Here is a 15,095-nt window from a genome sequence, read left to right on the forward strand (position 1 = left end):
TTTACTATGTGTCCCTATTCTACTAATGCTCTGTGCCACCTCCCTCTGTTGAACTACTTTAAACTCCTCCCAACAGCACTGGCAAACCCAGTCACAAGGATATTGGGCCTATTCAGGTTTAGGTGCAGACCGTCTCGCTTGTACATGTTTATTTTTTATGTAAATAAATAAAAATCTTGGTACACTTGAATCACTGCCACTACATGTGTTGCCAAAGACAAGCAATCCTAGATTACTTCTGGAGAACAAACATTTCGTTTCGCTGCAGGCCATGGAATAAAACCAAGAAAGCAATTTATTTTCAAAATTAATATATTTCTATTTTATACTTTATTCAGCTCTGTGGTGCCACCCTTACATTTTGCAGCATGTTCTGTACAGTTTCCATCTCTAAAGGGTATTGTGTTTAAATAAATATCTTATAAAATAAAACTTCAAATAAATATTTAGACTAATCAACATATTGGCAAAAATAGAAAAAAGAATCAGTAACTTTTGTGATTGATATACAGGATGCCAATTGTACCTAAGCAATGCAATAATTGGAATTTGTATATAGGGTAATACAGCCTGATGTTAGCAGGAGACGGAGTCGGACATTCACCTGAATGCACAATGTACCAATAACTGGAGTCCTTCCTTCATATGGCACCATTCACAGTATTAATGTCGTATATACAAAAATATATCAAAGTAACTTTAACAAGGAGGCAGGCTCTTGCTATGGTCACGACCTAAAGAAAGCAAGAACATGCCCCTGAACGGAACGTCTGGTCAGATCTCTCAAGAAAAAATCTCCCAGTATTTCGTCCTCATACTGCATCAAGGTCCCGATTGTACGCTGAACTGATGATCCGATAGCTACTCCATACATCCAGGTAATAAAGTGTCACTGCATTATAGTTCAAAAGGTGTTCTCTTCCGGGATCCTCACGCAGACTCTGTATGGCTTATTCAAACCCACTTCAATCCTCGTTTCATGTAATGATTGCTCGAGTGAGAGACGGGAGAAGGCTGAATCCACTCCATTGCATTGTGAAAACAAAAACAGGCCATTGGAAACAATAGTTCGTCTCCTCGCTTTGCAGGTTGCCAAACAACTTCTAGGAAAACCATGAGCTGCCATCCACGATGTAATCATAAGGCAATGCTAAGAAAGTAGCGGCCCCTTTGGCTACTATGCCCACCGTGGGCCAGTCTGTGTTATGAATGATTAGGTCCAGGTTTACATAAAGGACAGAATTTGTTCCAGGAATGTTCATGCTTAAAAATACAAATACAGAATTGAAGAAACCGTTTGGATTAAAGGTCCTGCAGGGAGGCATTTAAATCTACCCTTACTGTTCTTTGCGATTTCACACTGGGAAGGTCAGTTAATCCCTGGGGACACGTGAAACAATTGCTTTGTGTTAATGGCCTGTCTACGTTAACCCCGCTGGAATAATCACAACTCCCACCCCCCCCCCCCCCCCCCCCGAAGAAATGTCCACTTCGTTCCGATAGCGATTCCCAAACTTCACACAAACTATCCTGACAGGAGGCGCCTTCCTGCAAACTGCTTCCATTGTCCATGTGTCATCCCCCAGAGGATCTTGGACTTCAGAGCTGCCTTCTGTGGCACGCAATGGTGAGGGGGGTGGGGGAGAGGGGAGGGGGGATGGGCTACTCAACACACGGTACAGCAATTGCCACTTCACATTTCTCCAGTTTACATGCACTTGGCCGTACGCAATCTCGCAGACAGCCAGGTAGTTGTAATTGACAAAAGGCATGAACAACAACAGCTTCCTCTCAGCAGGAAGCGGGTCTGTACAGCGGCACACTACATGACAAATAAATATTAAGACTCCTTTGCAAGGAACGGGACAATGGGATGTAGTTAATGCATTTCTGAGTAAACAGCAGTGTAATCCTCCGCTGTTTCCGGCACGTCCGTTTGTTTGTGAGCCCAAAACTTTCACTAATGAAACATCAAATGAACCTACCCATGGCTTACCTCCCAGAAATACTCCAACCTGGTCGGAGCATGGCTCAAGGGTCAAATTCTGATTTTGCAAGGGACTAGGAATCGTTTAGAGAGAAGACCCCGACAAATCAAGGGCCAGTTGTCTTGTGATATACCATTACAACTGAGGGTCACAGCGAATGAGGTTGCGTCTGGATATCTTTGAACCCAGTTTTCATCATGAACAACAATGGAACAGAGAAACTTATCATGAGTGGAACTACAGCGAGGGTTTTATAACTGGGCTTTAGAGTGGAGTGGGGTTTAATTTGACTATCTTTCACAATGAATAGGGTGGAACGGGTATTCCACAGTGATTAACTTTACAGTGAGTGGACGGTTATCACTAAAGGAAGTCAATTATAATCGAAAAATGGGATTAGGGTGTCCCATTGCTCCTGTGGATACTAAAATAATGTGGTCACCAAAACCACTTCCCTGATAATGCATGACAAAGCAAAGCGTGATACAGCAGAGATGCCCCCGCCATTGACAAATATCAGGAACGTAGCGCGATTCAAAATGGCAAATGCCACTGTGCCGTGAACTCCACATCAGGGTAAAAGTGGGTGAAGATCGCAGCAGACTCGATGGGCCGAGTGGCCTAATTCTGCTCCTATGTCTTATGGTCTTATGCTCCAGGAGGGAGGGAGGAGAGTGAGTGAGTGTGGGGCATTCTCACCAGCACATCGGCATTGTGCAACTCAGCACCAGTAATAATGTGAGGCCAGCACTTTCTCATAGATGGAAGTAACCCTCTTCAGTACCCCTGCCCAGCCCCCAACCCCTGCCCAGCCACCCACCACCCAGTACCATCCAGACATGAAAACACGCCGAACGCTCAGTCTCCTGTCAATCTGAACCTTGCCCAGTGGACATGAATCGTGAAGGCGACAGTTCTCCCTGCGAGCCATCAGCTTTCTGTTCTGTACGCTCCCGAACCACCTCCAACACCACCCTTTCAAAAAAAAAAAACCCCCATCGCCCTCAGGATCCAGGGAGCAAAGAATCAAAACGGTTTCAAACTTAATTCTACAACTCAACTGCGCGAATATGTCAATAAGAACGGTGTTGGCGGTTGAGAGAGAGAATATATTTCCGGTTGACCGTATCACATTTCTAAGCCAAGCAATAAATATTTAATGCGTCGATAGTGAAGACAATTTGCATGGTTTTCCCAGAAGTTGAGTGACTTTACTGTGGACAGACCATCTGCAATGGCTACTCCGGGGTCCCAGCACTGGGAGTTATGGTGGGCATGTGGGGGGGGGGGGGGGGGGGTGGAGGAGATATTGCCACCAGGTCCTTGGGCGTCAGGTGAAGAAACTCCCATTGTGTGGAGATGGGCAGATGGTCATCGTTCAGACTGGTGAGGGGCTTCGTTTTTTGTGGAGGGGGGGGGGGGGTGGGGGTTGGTAATCAAATGTCCTTCTGTTCATATTGTTGAGATATATCACGATGGGAAGTTTGTGGGCGAAATGAACTGACTGGAGCCTGTAATGAACATAGGAAGGGCCCACACGAAAGGTGCTTAATATGAAGGGGATTGACGGTCCCTTTTCCCTGGGTAGATTTTAAACGCTCAAACTTCAAGTTGTAGAGCGAGTCATCAGGAAGGTGCTGTATTCAAACTTCCAACTGAGAGTTCAGCAACCCAGCCACGTCAGATCATCTTGCGCCTGTCCTGGGGGCCTGGGCGTGAGAAGCAATGTAATCTCCCCTCGCCAACCTCACCCAAGCGAAGCTTTGGAGAATGTGCCTTCTGAACTTCCACAGGGTTAGTTAACCTTGGTCGCGGATTTTAGCAGGAGGGCCTTGGTCATAAAGGTTTCTCCAGGGTTTTAGGACACGTTGTGTTGGAGAACTTCCTGCACACGGTGTTTGAGTTCTTGCACCTGCAGCCCGGTCGCTTGACGCCGTCGTAACAGCCCTGGCCGAGCCGGAGGCATCCCTTAGCCGGCAGGTAACACCACAGGCAGGGCAAGAGGACGGAGAGGATGCCCATGGCGGTCCAGCGGGCGCAGCAGTGGCCTGGGTTACAGGAGCACGGGTTGTCCGCACAGTTGTCCTCGTCATCGCTCGAGCAATGGTAGAAGAGGCCCTTGACACAGCACACACAAGTGCCATACTCCAGGGCGCTCTGGAAAGAGCAAAGGCACCTCTGGTCACAGAGCCAGCACGAAGGCAGAGTCCTGGGAGCCGTGCAATCGCTGCATTTGCACTTCCCGCATTGCTCACACCGCAAAGAGTGCTGGCTCCAGTCCTCGACGCCAGGAACCTTGTTCAAATCGCCTTTGAGGTCAGCTTTGGGCTGCGCCCTGATAATCCCTTGGCCAGAAGGAGACGAACTCAGGCTGAGCAGCAGCCTCTGCTCCGAGGTGCTGCTGCTGCGGGAAGCTGAGCTCACCGTGCTCGTTGACCTGCTCAAATGTTGTTGCAGCTGCTGATGAAGCTGGGCTGAGGAGCGAGTTTCCAGCACGGCCAGGCTCGGCTCGGCCGCCCTCTCCCACTTCTGGCCCGAGCCGGGCGGGCTGCCTGCCTTGATCTTTGCCCGGAGGATCAGGGGCCGCTCCACATAGTCGTTGTTGGCTCGGATTGCCCGAATCTGATCGATCGACAGCACCGGCCCCGGCTGCACGTCCCCGGGCTCAGGGTCAACCCGCTGCCGCCCCCTGTCGTGAGCCAGCTGGAGGGAGAGGGACGAGGGGAGCGCTGCTGGCGTTTCCATCTGAAGGTGCTGGGTGCAGGCCCGGGGGCTGAGTGCACATTGGTCAGACCTAGGGACAGGGCACAAAGAGAGAGAGGGATCAGCAAGTTACAGAGGTAATAGCCACCCAGCCAGTACACTGGAACCTCCTTCAGGAGGAATCCTCCAGCTCGCACACAATACCCCCCATTGCCCACCCACTCAGTGATCCTTCCATACCCCACTCTCTCAGTGACCCCCCCATACCCCACCCCTCTCAGTGACCCCCCATACCCCGCCCCTCTCAGTGACCCCCCATACCCCACCCTCTCAGTGACCCCCCATTCACCACCCTCTCAGTGACCCCCCATTCACCACCCTCTCAGTGACCCCCCATTCACTACTCTCTCAGTGACCCCCCCATACCCCACCCCTCTCAGTGACCCCCCCATACCCCACCCCTCTCAGTGACCCCCCCCCAAAACCCCACCCCTCTCAGTGACCCCCCCATACTCCACCCCTCTCAGTGACCCCCCATACCCCACCCCTCTCAGTGACCCCCCCATACCCCACCCTCTCATTGCACCCATACCCCACCCCTCTCAGTGACCCCCCATACCCCACCCCTCTCAGTGACCCCCCATACTCCACCCCTCTCAGTGACCCCCCCCCCATACCCCAGCCCTCTCATTGCCCCCATACCCCACCCCTCTCAGTGACCCCCATACCCCACCTCTCTCCGTGACCCCCCATACCCCACCCCTCTCAGTGATCCTTCCATACCCCACCCCTCTCAGTGACCCCCCCATACCCCAGCCCTTTCATTGCCCCCATACCCCACCCCTCGCAGTGACCCCCCATACCCCACCCCTCTCAGTGATCCTTCCATACCCCACCCCTCTCAGTGACCCCCCCATACCCCACCCCTCATTGCCCCCATGCCCCACCCCTCTCAGTGACCACCCCATACCCCACCCCTCTCAGTGGCCCTCCATACCCCACCCCTCTCAGTGACCCCCCATACCCCACCCCTCTCAGTGACCCCCATACCCCACCCACCCAGAGACCCCCATACTCCAGCCTCTCAGTGACCCCCCATACCACACCCCTCATTGCCCCATACCCCCCTCTCAGTGACCACCCCATACCCCACCCTCTCAGTGACCCCCCATACCCCACCCCTTTCAGTGACCACCCCATACCCCACCCCTCTCATTGCCCCCATACCCCACCCCTCAGTGACCACCTCATACCCCACCCCTCTCATTGCCCCCATACCCCACCCCTCAGTAACCACCCTATACCCCAACCCTCTCAGTGACCCCCATATCCTACCCCTCTCAGTGACACCCATACCCCACCCACTGAGAGACCCCCATACCCCAACCCTCTCAGTGACCCCCCATACCCCAGCCCTCTCTGTGACCCCCCATACCCCACCCACTCGGAGACCCCCATACCCCAGCCTCTCAGTGACCCCCCATACGCCACCCCTCATTGCCCACATACCCCACCCCTCTCAGTGACCACACCATACCCCACCCTTCTCATTGCACCCATACCCCACCCGTCTCAGTGACCACCCCATACCCCAACCCTCTCAGTGACCCCAATATCCTACCCCTCTCAGTGACCCCCATACCCCACCCCTCTCATTGCCCTCATACCCCACCCCTCTCAGTGAACCCAATATCCCATCCCTCTCAGTGACCCCCATATCCCACCCTTCTCAGTAACCCCCATACCCCACCCACTCAGAGACCCCCATACCCCACCCTCTTAGTGGCCCCGTACCCCAGACCTCTCAGTGACCCCATACCCCACCCTTCTCATTGACCCCCCATTACCAAGCCCTCTCAGTGACCCCCCATACCCCAGCCCTCTCATTGACCCCCCCCATACCCCACCACTCGCATTGACCCCCCATACCCCAGCCCTCTCAGTGACCCCCATACCCCAGCCCTCTCAGAGATCCCCCCATACCCCAACCCTCTCAGTGCCGCCATACCCCACCCCCCCTCAGTGACCCCCATACACCAGCACCCTCAGTGACCCCATACCCCACTCCTCTCATTGATCCCCCATACCCCACCCCTGTCAGTGCCCCTATACCCCAACCCTCTCAGTGACCCCCCATACCCCAGCCCTCTCAGTGACCCCCATACCCCAGCCCTCTCAGTGATCCCCATACACCAGCCTCGCGGTGACCCCCCATACCCCACCCCTCTCATTGACCCCCATACCCCAGCCCTCTCATTGATTCCCCCATACCCCAGACCTCTCAGTGACCCCCCATACCCCACCCCTCTCATTGACCACCCATACCCCAGCCCTCTCAGTGACCCCCATACCCCAGCCCTCTCAGTGACCCCCATTCCCCAGCCCTCTCAGTGACCCCCCATTCCCCAGCCCTCTCAGAGACCCCCATACCCCACCCTCAGTGACCCCCATACCCCAGCCCTCTTAGAGACCCCCTATATCCCAGCCCTCTGTGAAACCGCCATACCCCACCCCTCTCAGTGGCCCCCCATACCCCATCCCTCTGTGACCCCCATACCCCACCCCTCTCAGTGTACCCCCATACCCCACCCCTCTCAGTGGCCCCCCATACCCCATCCCTCTGTGACCCCCATACACCACCGCTCTCAGTGTACCCCCATACCCTACCCCTCTCAGTGACCCCCACATACGCCAGCCCTCACAGTGACCCCCATACCCCACCCCTCAGTGTACCCCCCATACCCCACCCCTCTCAGTGGCCCCCCATACCCCATCCATCTGTGACCTCCATACCCCACCCCTCTCAGTGTACCCCCATACCCCACCCCTCTCAGTGACCCCCCATACCCCATCCCTCTGTGACCCCCCATACCCCACCCCTCTCAGTGACCCCTCCATACCCCAGCCCTCTCAGTGACCCCCCCATACCCCACCCCTCTCAGTGACCCCTCCATACCCCAGGCCACTCAGTGACCCCCCATACCGCAGCGCTCAGTGACCCCTCCATACCCCACCCCTCTTAATGGCCCTCATTCCCCACCCCTTTCACTGAACCACCATATCCCAGCCCTCTCAGTCACCCCCCATACCGCAGCTCTCTCAGTTACCCCCAATTTTACACCCTCTCAGTGACCCCCCATACCCCAGCCCACTCACTGACCCCCAATACCCCACCTGTCTCACTGACCCCCAAATATGCCAGCCCTCTCAGTGACCCCCCCATACCCCACCCCTCTCAGTGACTCCTATCCTCCACTCCTCTCAGTGAGTCCCCATACCCCACCCCTCTCAGTGACCCCCTGTACCCCAGCTCTCAGTCACCCCCATACCACAGCCCTCTCAGTGACCCCCCATACCCCACCTGTCTCATTGATCCCCCCATACCCCAGCCCTCTCAGTGACCCCCATACCCCACCCCTCTCAGTGACCCCCCATACCCCACCCCTCTCAGTGACCCCCCATACCCCACCTGTCTCATTGATCCCCCCATACCCCAGCCCTCTCAGTGACCCCCCATACCCCACCCCTCTCAGTGACCCCCCATACCCCATCCCACTCAGTGACCCCCCATACCCCAGCCCTCTCAGTGACCCCCCATACCCCACCCCTCTGTGACCCCCCATACCCCACCCCTCTCAGTGACCCCCCATACCCCAGTCCTCTCAGTGACGTCCCATACCCCAGCCCCCTCAGTGACCCCCCCATACCCCACCCCTCTGTGACCCCCCATACCCCAGCCCTCTCAGTGACCCCCCATACCCCACCCTCTCAGTGATCCCCCATACCCCAGCCCTCTCAGTGTACCCCATACCCCAGCCTGTCAGTGACCCCCCATACCCCACCCTCTCAGTGATCCCCCATACCCCACCCCTCAGTGAACCCCATACCCAGCCTGTCAGTGACTCCCTCCATACCCCAGCCTGTCAGTGACCCCCCATACCCCACCTCTCTCAGTGACCCCTCATACCCCAGCCCATCAGTGACCCCCCATACCCCAGCCTGTCAGTGACCCCCCATACCCCACCTCTCTCAGTGACCCCCATACCCCACCTCTCTCAGTGACCCCCCATTCCCCAGCCCTCTCAGTGACCACCCCCCATACCCCACCCCTCAGTATCTCTCCTCATACCCCACCCCTCTCAGTGACCCCCATACCCCAGCCCTCTCAGTGACCACCCCCATACCCCACCCCTCAGTATCTCCCCTCATACCCCACCCCTCTCAGTGACTCCCATACCCCACCCCTCTCAGTTACTGCCCCCATGCCCCTTCCTCAGTGACTCCCCTCATACCCCACCCCTCTCAGTGACCCCCATACTCCAGCCCTCTCAGTTACTACCCCCATACCCCTTCCTCAGTATCTCCCTAATACCCCACCTCTCAGTGACCCCCCATACCCCACCCCTCTCAGTGACCCCATACCCCAGCCCTCTCAGTTACTGCCCCATGCCCCTTCCTCAGTGACTCCCCATACCCCACCCCTCTCAGTGACCCCCATACTCCAGCCCTCTCAGTTACTACCACCATACCCCTTCCTCAGTATCTCCCTAATACCCCACCTCTCAGTGACCCCCCATACCCCACCCCTCTCAGTGACCCCCATACCCCAGCCCTCTCAGTTACTGCCCCATGCCCCTTCCTCAGTGACTCCCCATACCCTACCCCTCTCAGTGACCCCCATACCCCACCTCTCTCAGTGACCCCCATACCCCAGCCCTCTCAGTGACCACCCCCCATACCCCACCCCTCAGTATCTCCCCTCATACCCCACCCCTCTCAGTGACCCCCATACCCCAGCCCTCTCAGTTACTGCCCCATACCCCTTCTTCAGTATCTCCCCAATACCCCACCCCTCTCAGTGACCCCCATAACCCAGCCCTCTCAGTGACCACCCCCATGCCCCACCCCTCAGTATCTCCCCTCATACCCCACCCCTCTCAGTGACCCCCATACCCCAGCCCTCTCAGTGACCACCCCCCATACCCCACCCCTCAGTATCTCCCCTCATACCCGACCCCTCTCAGTGATCCCCATACCCTAGCCCACTCAGTTACTGCCCCATACCCCTTCTTCAGTATCTCCCCAATACCCCACCCCTCTCAGTGACCCCCATACCCCAGCCCTCTCAGTGACCACCCCCCATACCCCACCCCTCAGTATCTCCCCTCATACCCCACCCCTCTCAGTGACCCCCATACCCCAGCCCTCTCAGTTACTGCCCCCATAACCCTTCCTCAGTGACTCCCCCATACCCCACCCCTCTCAGTGACCCCCATACCCCAATCCTCTCAGTGACCCTCCCAAATCCCAGCCTCTCAGAGGCCACCATACCCCAGCCCTCTCAGTGACCCCCCATACCCCAGCCCTCAGTGACGTCCCATACCCCAGCCTCCTCAGTGACCCCCAATACCCCAGCCCTCTCAGTTACCCTCCCATACCCCAGGACCTCAGTGACCCCCCCCATACCCCAGCCCCTCAGAGACCACCATACCGCAGCCCTCTCAGTGACCCCCATACCCCTATCCTCTCAGTGACCCGCCATACCCCAATCCTCTCAGTGACCCCCATACCCCTATCCTCTCAGTGACCCGCCATACCCCAATCCTCTCAGTGACCCCCCATACCCCACCCCTCTCAGTGACCCCCATACCCCAATCCTCTCAGTGACCCCCCATACCCCAGCCCTCTCAGTGACCCCCATACCCCAGCCCTCTCAGTTACTGCCCCCATGCCCCTTCCTCAGTGACTCTCCATACCCCACCCCTCTCAGTGACCACCCCCATATCCCACCCCTCAGTATCTCCCCTCATACCCCACCCCTCTCAGTGACCCCCATTCCCCAGCCCTCTCAGTTACTGCCCCCATACCCCTTCCTCAGTATCTCCCTAATACCCCACCTCTCTCAGTGACCCCCCATACCCCACCCCTCTCAGTGACCTCCATACCCCACCCCTCTCAGTGACCCCCCATACCCCACCTCTCTCAGTGACCCCCCCATACCCCAACCCTCTCAGTGACCCCCATACCCCACCTCTCTCAGTGACCCCCATACCCCAGCCCTCTCAGTGACCCCCATACCCCAGCCCTCTCAGTGACCCCCATACCACAGCCCTCTCAGTTACTGCCCCCATGCCCCTTCCTCAGTGACTCCCCATACCCCACCCCTCTCAGTGACCCCCCCATACCCCACCCCTCTCAGTGACCCCCCCCATACCCCCGCCCTCTCAGTGACCACCCCCATACCCCACCCCTCAGTATCTCCCCTCATACCCCACCCCTCTCAGTGACCCCCATACCCCAGCCCTCTCAGTTACTGCCCCCATACCCCTTCCTCAGTATCTCCCTAACACCCCACCTCTCTCAGTGACCCCCCATACCCCATCCCTCTCATTGACCCCGCCATACCCCAGCCCTCTCATTGACCCCCCCCCCCCCCCCCCCATACCCCAGCCCCTCAGTACCTCCACCCAAACTCCCCTCTCAGTACCTTCACCATCTCCTTTTCCCTTTTCCATGCCTGGTACCATGAAACGGGGCATGTTGAAACAAATCCAGCTTGGCTAGTGCAAGGGGAGCGGGGGGGGGGGGGGGGGGGGGAGGCATTAAATCATCGGTGTTGGGTGCGGGGGGGGGGGGGATACGGTTTGAGGGTCTCGTCAAAACATTGCCCCAGGAGTGACAGACTGGAACACACAATCGAATTATCCAACAACCCTGCCCAGAAAGATGCCACCCAGGGCAGAGCCCACATGGCTTCATTTACAATAGTGGGCAGGCCCATGTGTTTAAACCCGCGGCTCAGCCTCCTGCTTGTTCAGAGTGACCACACACACACACACACACAGCCTCCCTCGGCAGCCCGAGTTTAACCTTCAGCCAGGCCGCAGACTGCGAGCTGTGACCTGTGAAAGGGGAGGAAAGATTGGCATGAACTTGGCACCATCCAGTGGTGCGGAGCTGTACGGATGGTACACCCTGCGCTTATCTGGAGCACTATTCGGTCTCAAAATGGGCAAACATGCAATGGTTTGGGTGACATTCAGTCAATATAATGAAGGTGGCACTTCAACTAAAAGCTGGCACATGACCAATTTTCTCTGTTTATCTTGACCCAATCTATTTGCCTTCCCAAAGAGATGAAATGCTCCCCTTTATCCGCCCCAGCTAAAAGTGGGTAATCGAGACTTCCCCAATCTAAGGGCTCCACCCTCACACACTTGGAGCCTGTGTCCAGCTGCTTCTCCAATCCCACTTTAAACCCCATACGGTTCCCTAGACAGGAAGCTGGGAGCTGACATCGCACTGTGTTATCCCTCCAAAATAAACCATCCACCGATATGGATGCAAGATTAATCCGGCCCGGGACTGAATCAAGACCATGGTCTGTAAAAGTTAAGAGAGATTGCCCACTCCCGAAAGAAATATTCTCATCGCACTCCACCGAATTTTCAAAGCGGGGTGAAATGGGTAACCACAACTCAGGAGAATTTCCCTACCAGATCCCGGAGTGGCCCCCGGCCGATGAGTACTTTGCAGCACTCCCTCTGCTTTTATTCCAGGAGATGTGTGCTTCAGGAGTCAGGCTGGAGCAAAGTAGCGGTGGGCGCTGGGACCCGGAGGAGCAGCACTCTCTTCCAATTGCTATTGAATGGCAGCGAGTTTGCAATTCCGGATGCACCGAATCCGATACAGCAAAGCTGGCTTGAAATGGATACTACATGCGGAAAAGTCAAATACTGTACCAGGGCCATTAAACAGCGCCATGAGCTGATCACGCACACACACACACACACACAGCCAACCGCCCTAACTGGACCACATATAGCAGAGTGGGTCCCCCAACTGCCCCCCCCCCCTCCCCACCCCACCCCAAAAAACCCAGATCCCACCCAACTCGAAGAGCACTTCCAACATGCCCATTCATCCCCACCCCGGGTGTCACCTTAACATGTCACTTAAATGAAGGTTACAAGGTCCATCTCAAGCAAAATTGTAAATGCAAACATATAAATGCAAAAAAAATAAATGCATAAATTGCAAAAATAAGTAGACCACCAATATCCTTTAAGGAAGAAAATCGTCTGTTTACCACTACCCGCCCCCCGTCCCAGTTAAAAAAAAGTTAAACATTTACCATGAAATTCAGGTGAAGGTTTTGTCCCGCCAGTTGCCAGTGTTCACATTAAACACGGTAAGTAAACTTCCCAAGTCTGCCTTCAGCCTCTTTCCAGACTGAGTAATGGATGTGGCTGGATCCGTTTCCTCATGCAGAGTTACATTAAAATGAGGCTACTCAGGTTTTGATCGATATTAAATATTATCTCCTCCTCCCCACCCCTCACCCCCTCCCTTCATAGCAGTAACAGTACGCTGCAGCCGGGTCTAGTTTAATGCAATCCCTTGCTGTTGAGGGATAAGTGATCAATGATCGGAAAGGGGTTTTTTTTTGTTGCAATTGCTCGAAATGCGTGTTAACCCTGCAGAGATCTCCGACTGCAGTCTTGAACAAGTTAAGCGTACAGCAGACACGGTGGAAGGGGATAGATATTAAACCAGGTCATATTCTGTGGTGCTCACCTCGCGGAAGATGGGAGCTGTTCCTTTGCGATGCCGCTGGGTACAGTGTGGCAGTAACCTTGTCTGCTCTGCCTCAAGTGCAGCCACTATATCCGATCAATGACAAGCTCCCGGAGTGAAGGGCGCCGTGTCCCTGGGCTGTCAGCGATCAGTGATGAGGTGGGAAGTGGGAGAAACAGCAGACCCCTTTCCCCAGTCCCGCAGCTCTGCTAGCGGCTCAATGCACGAATGCAGAGGCGACAGGAGGAGAGGAAGGACAGCAATAATGCCCGCGCCCACACACCCACACACACTCCCATCCCGGCTCCACACTCTCCTCAGTTGTACAGGGATTTGCCCGGTTATAGCTCATGGCTAAATGGCGTCATCCACGTGAAATCGAATAGGCCATTTGCCGTCCCAGAGGTTCCTCCGCATCCGGTTGTGGGCCATTGGTGAAGTATTTAAAGCGAGCTTGTTCACTCACCGGCTGTGTGCCCGGGGGCAGAGCGAGCAACCTTTTAGTGGAGACCTACCCCCCAAACTATTGGGAGCGCTGGAACTGCCGCGATTTCTTCTCCTGTACAGACTTACATCATCTTTCAAAGGAAAAATAAGAATCTAATTCACACAGAGTGCGATTTAGACAGTGTTCAAAATGTACTCGGGCAAGAGACAGACATTTCAACAGAATTGATTAATATGTTCGATCTGTTCAAAGCCATTACTCATGAATTTAAAACTGAGATAAGCCCAGAGAGAGGGAGAGAGAGGGGAGATATGCTGATCTTCTCTGGATTCCTGGCAGACGTGCTGACTCTGTACACATGCTGAGGATTCCCCCACCTGTTAGCACTACCTGAATGGGACAGAAAGCCGGGGTTCCCGTCCGCCTCATTGGCAAAGTGCTTTCTCGTTGACACTGAAATTTCGAAACATTTTTTGTTCAATGAAGTTCTGGGGTCTTAATCGTACCTCAACGGGAGAGATCCGGCTGCTGATTGCATCCAAGTCTTGTAATAAATCTGTCTGTGATTTGCAAAATGTTAAATCTCACCGGTCGGTATCGGGTCTGTGGACGGGGTTGTGTGTGTGTGTGTGTGTGTGGAGGGGGGGGGGGGGGGGGTGCTGCCGTCATCAAGTGGTATGATTTGGTTCTGCAGATGTCTGAATGACTGTTGCAAGACACATTTCCCAGCCCCTTTTCGCTCCTAACCATTCTCCTCAATCATCTTCCAACATATCACACCAGGGTACAGAGGAGGGGACCCTAATTCAGTTTGACACTGACCGGGGGGTCACAAGGTTAACAAAGCCTCTGAACTGCTTGTCCAACAGAGACAGGATTTGGCGTGAGTTTTATTCGCTGCAAACCTTCTTACAGCGCCGCTACAATAGTCAACTTTCATCTCTCGTCTACTGACTAACTCACCAGAGAACAAAACATAGCGTTCCAATAAACTGAAACCATCACGTGTTTTAAACACCCATCTCTTCAACATCTCCTTTTATATAAACTGCTTTGTTAACTGGGTTGTATGATTTATTTTTCTGAATAGGGATTATGCCCCCCTTCGCCGACTCGTCGGAAAAAATTGACGACTGACTTGTGTTGTGTCAACTCCAAACACGGTTTCAGCAATAAATCACTCGATTAGAAGTGATTTATTGCTGAAATATTAATCACAAGATGCTGAAGTGTGCACCGGAAACAACTTTCAATTGAATCACTTTAATTGTATTGTTCTTTTAACACACATGAACGTAACAGATTCTGGAATGTTTAACTTTACCTTTGCTCAGCAAATATAACGGAGCATAATACCTTATTTGTTTTTTAGTTTCAGC

The 15,095-nt window shown here is 54.6% G+C and overlaps 1 protein-coding gene across 3 annotated transcripts; it reads right to left on the reverse strand.

Annotated features, from left to right (window-relative positions):
- Nucleotides 1–1,462: 1,462 nt before the first annotated feature.
- LOC119952054 (protein sprouty homolog 2) lies at nucleotides 1,463–13,779 on the reverse strand. Of its 3 annotated transcripts, none has more exons than XM_038775549.1 (2): nucleotides 13,269–13,779; nucleotides 1,463–4,782 (listed from the first exon to the last, which is right to left on the reverse strand). In XM_038775549.1, the coding sequence occupies exon 2, from the start codon at nucleotides 4,731–4,733 to the stop codon at nucleotides 3,825–3,827; it is 909 nt and encodes a 302-aa protein (XP_038631477.1). In that variant the 5' UTR covers nucleotides 4,734–4,782; nucleotides 13,269–13,779; the 3' UTR covers nucleotides 1,463–3,824. The 3 variants fall into 3 exon arrangements, with proteins under 3 accessions (XP_038631477.1, XP_038631478.1, XP_038631479.1); XM_038775550.1 differs by lacking the exon at nucleotides 13,269–13,779 and adding an exon at nucleotides 12,826–13,004; XM_038775551.1 differs by lacking the exon at nucleotides 13,269–13,779 and adding an exon at nucleotides 12,188–12,403.
- Between the last annotated feature and the right edge of the window lie 1,316 nt (nucleotides 13,780–15,095).

This window comes from Scyliorhinus canicula, chromosome 17 (genome assembly GCF_902713615.1).
Source record: "Scyliorhinus canicula chromosome 17, sScyCan1.1, whole genome shotgun sequence".
Taxonomy (NCBI): domain Eukaryota; kingdom Metazoa; phylum Chordata; class Chondrichthyes; order Carcharhiniformes; family Scyliorhinidae; genus Scyliorhinus; species Scyliorhinus canicula.

Coding starts and splice junctions, on each gene's coding strand:
- LOC119952054 (XM_038775549.1), bottom strand. CDS start 4,733: ATGGAAACGCCAGCAGCGCTCCCCTCGTCCCTCTCCCTCCAGCTGGCT.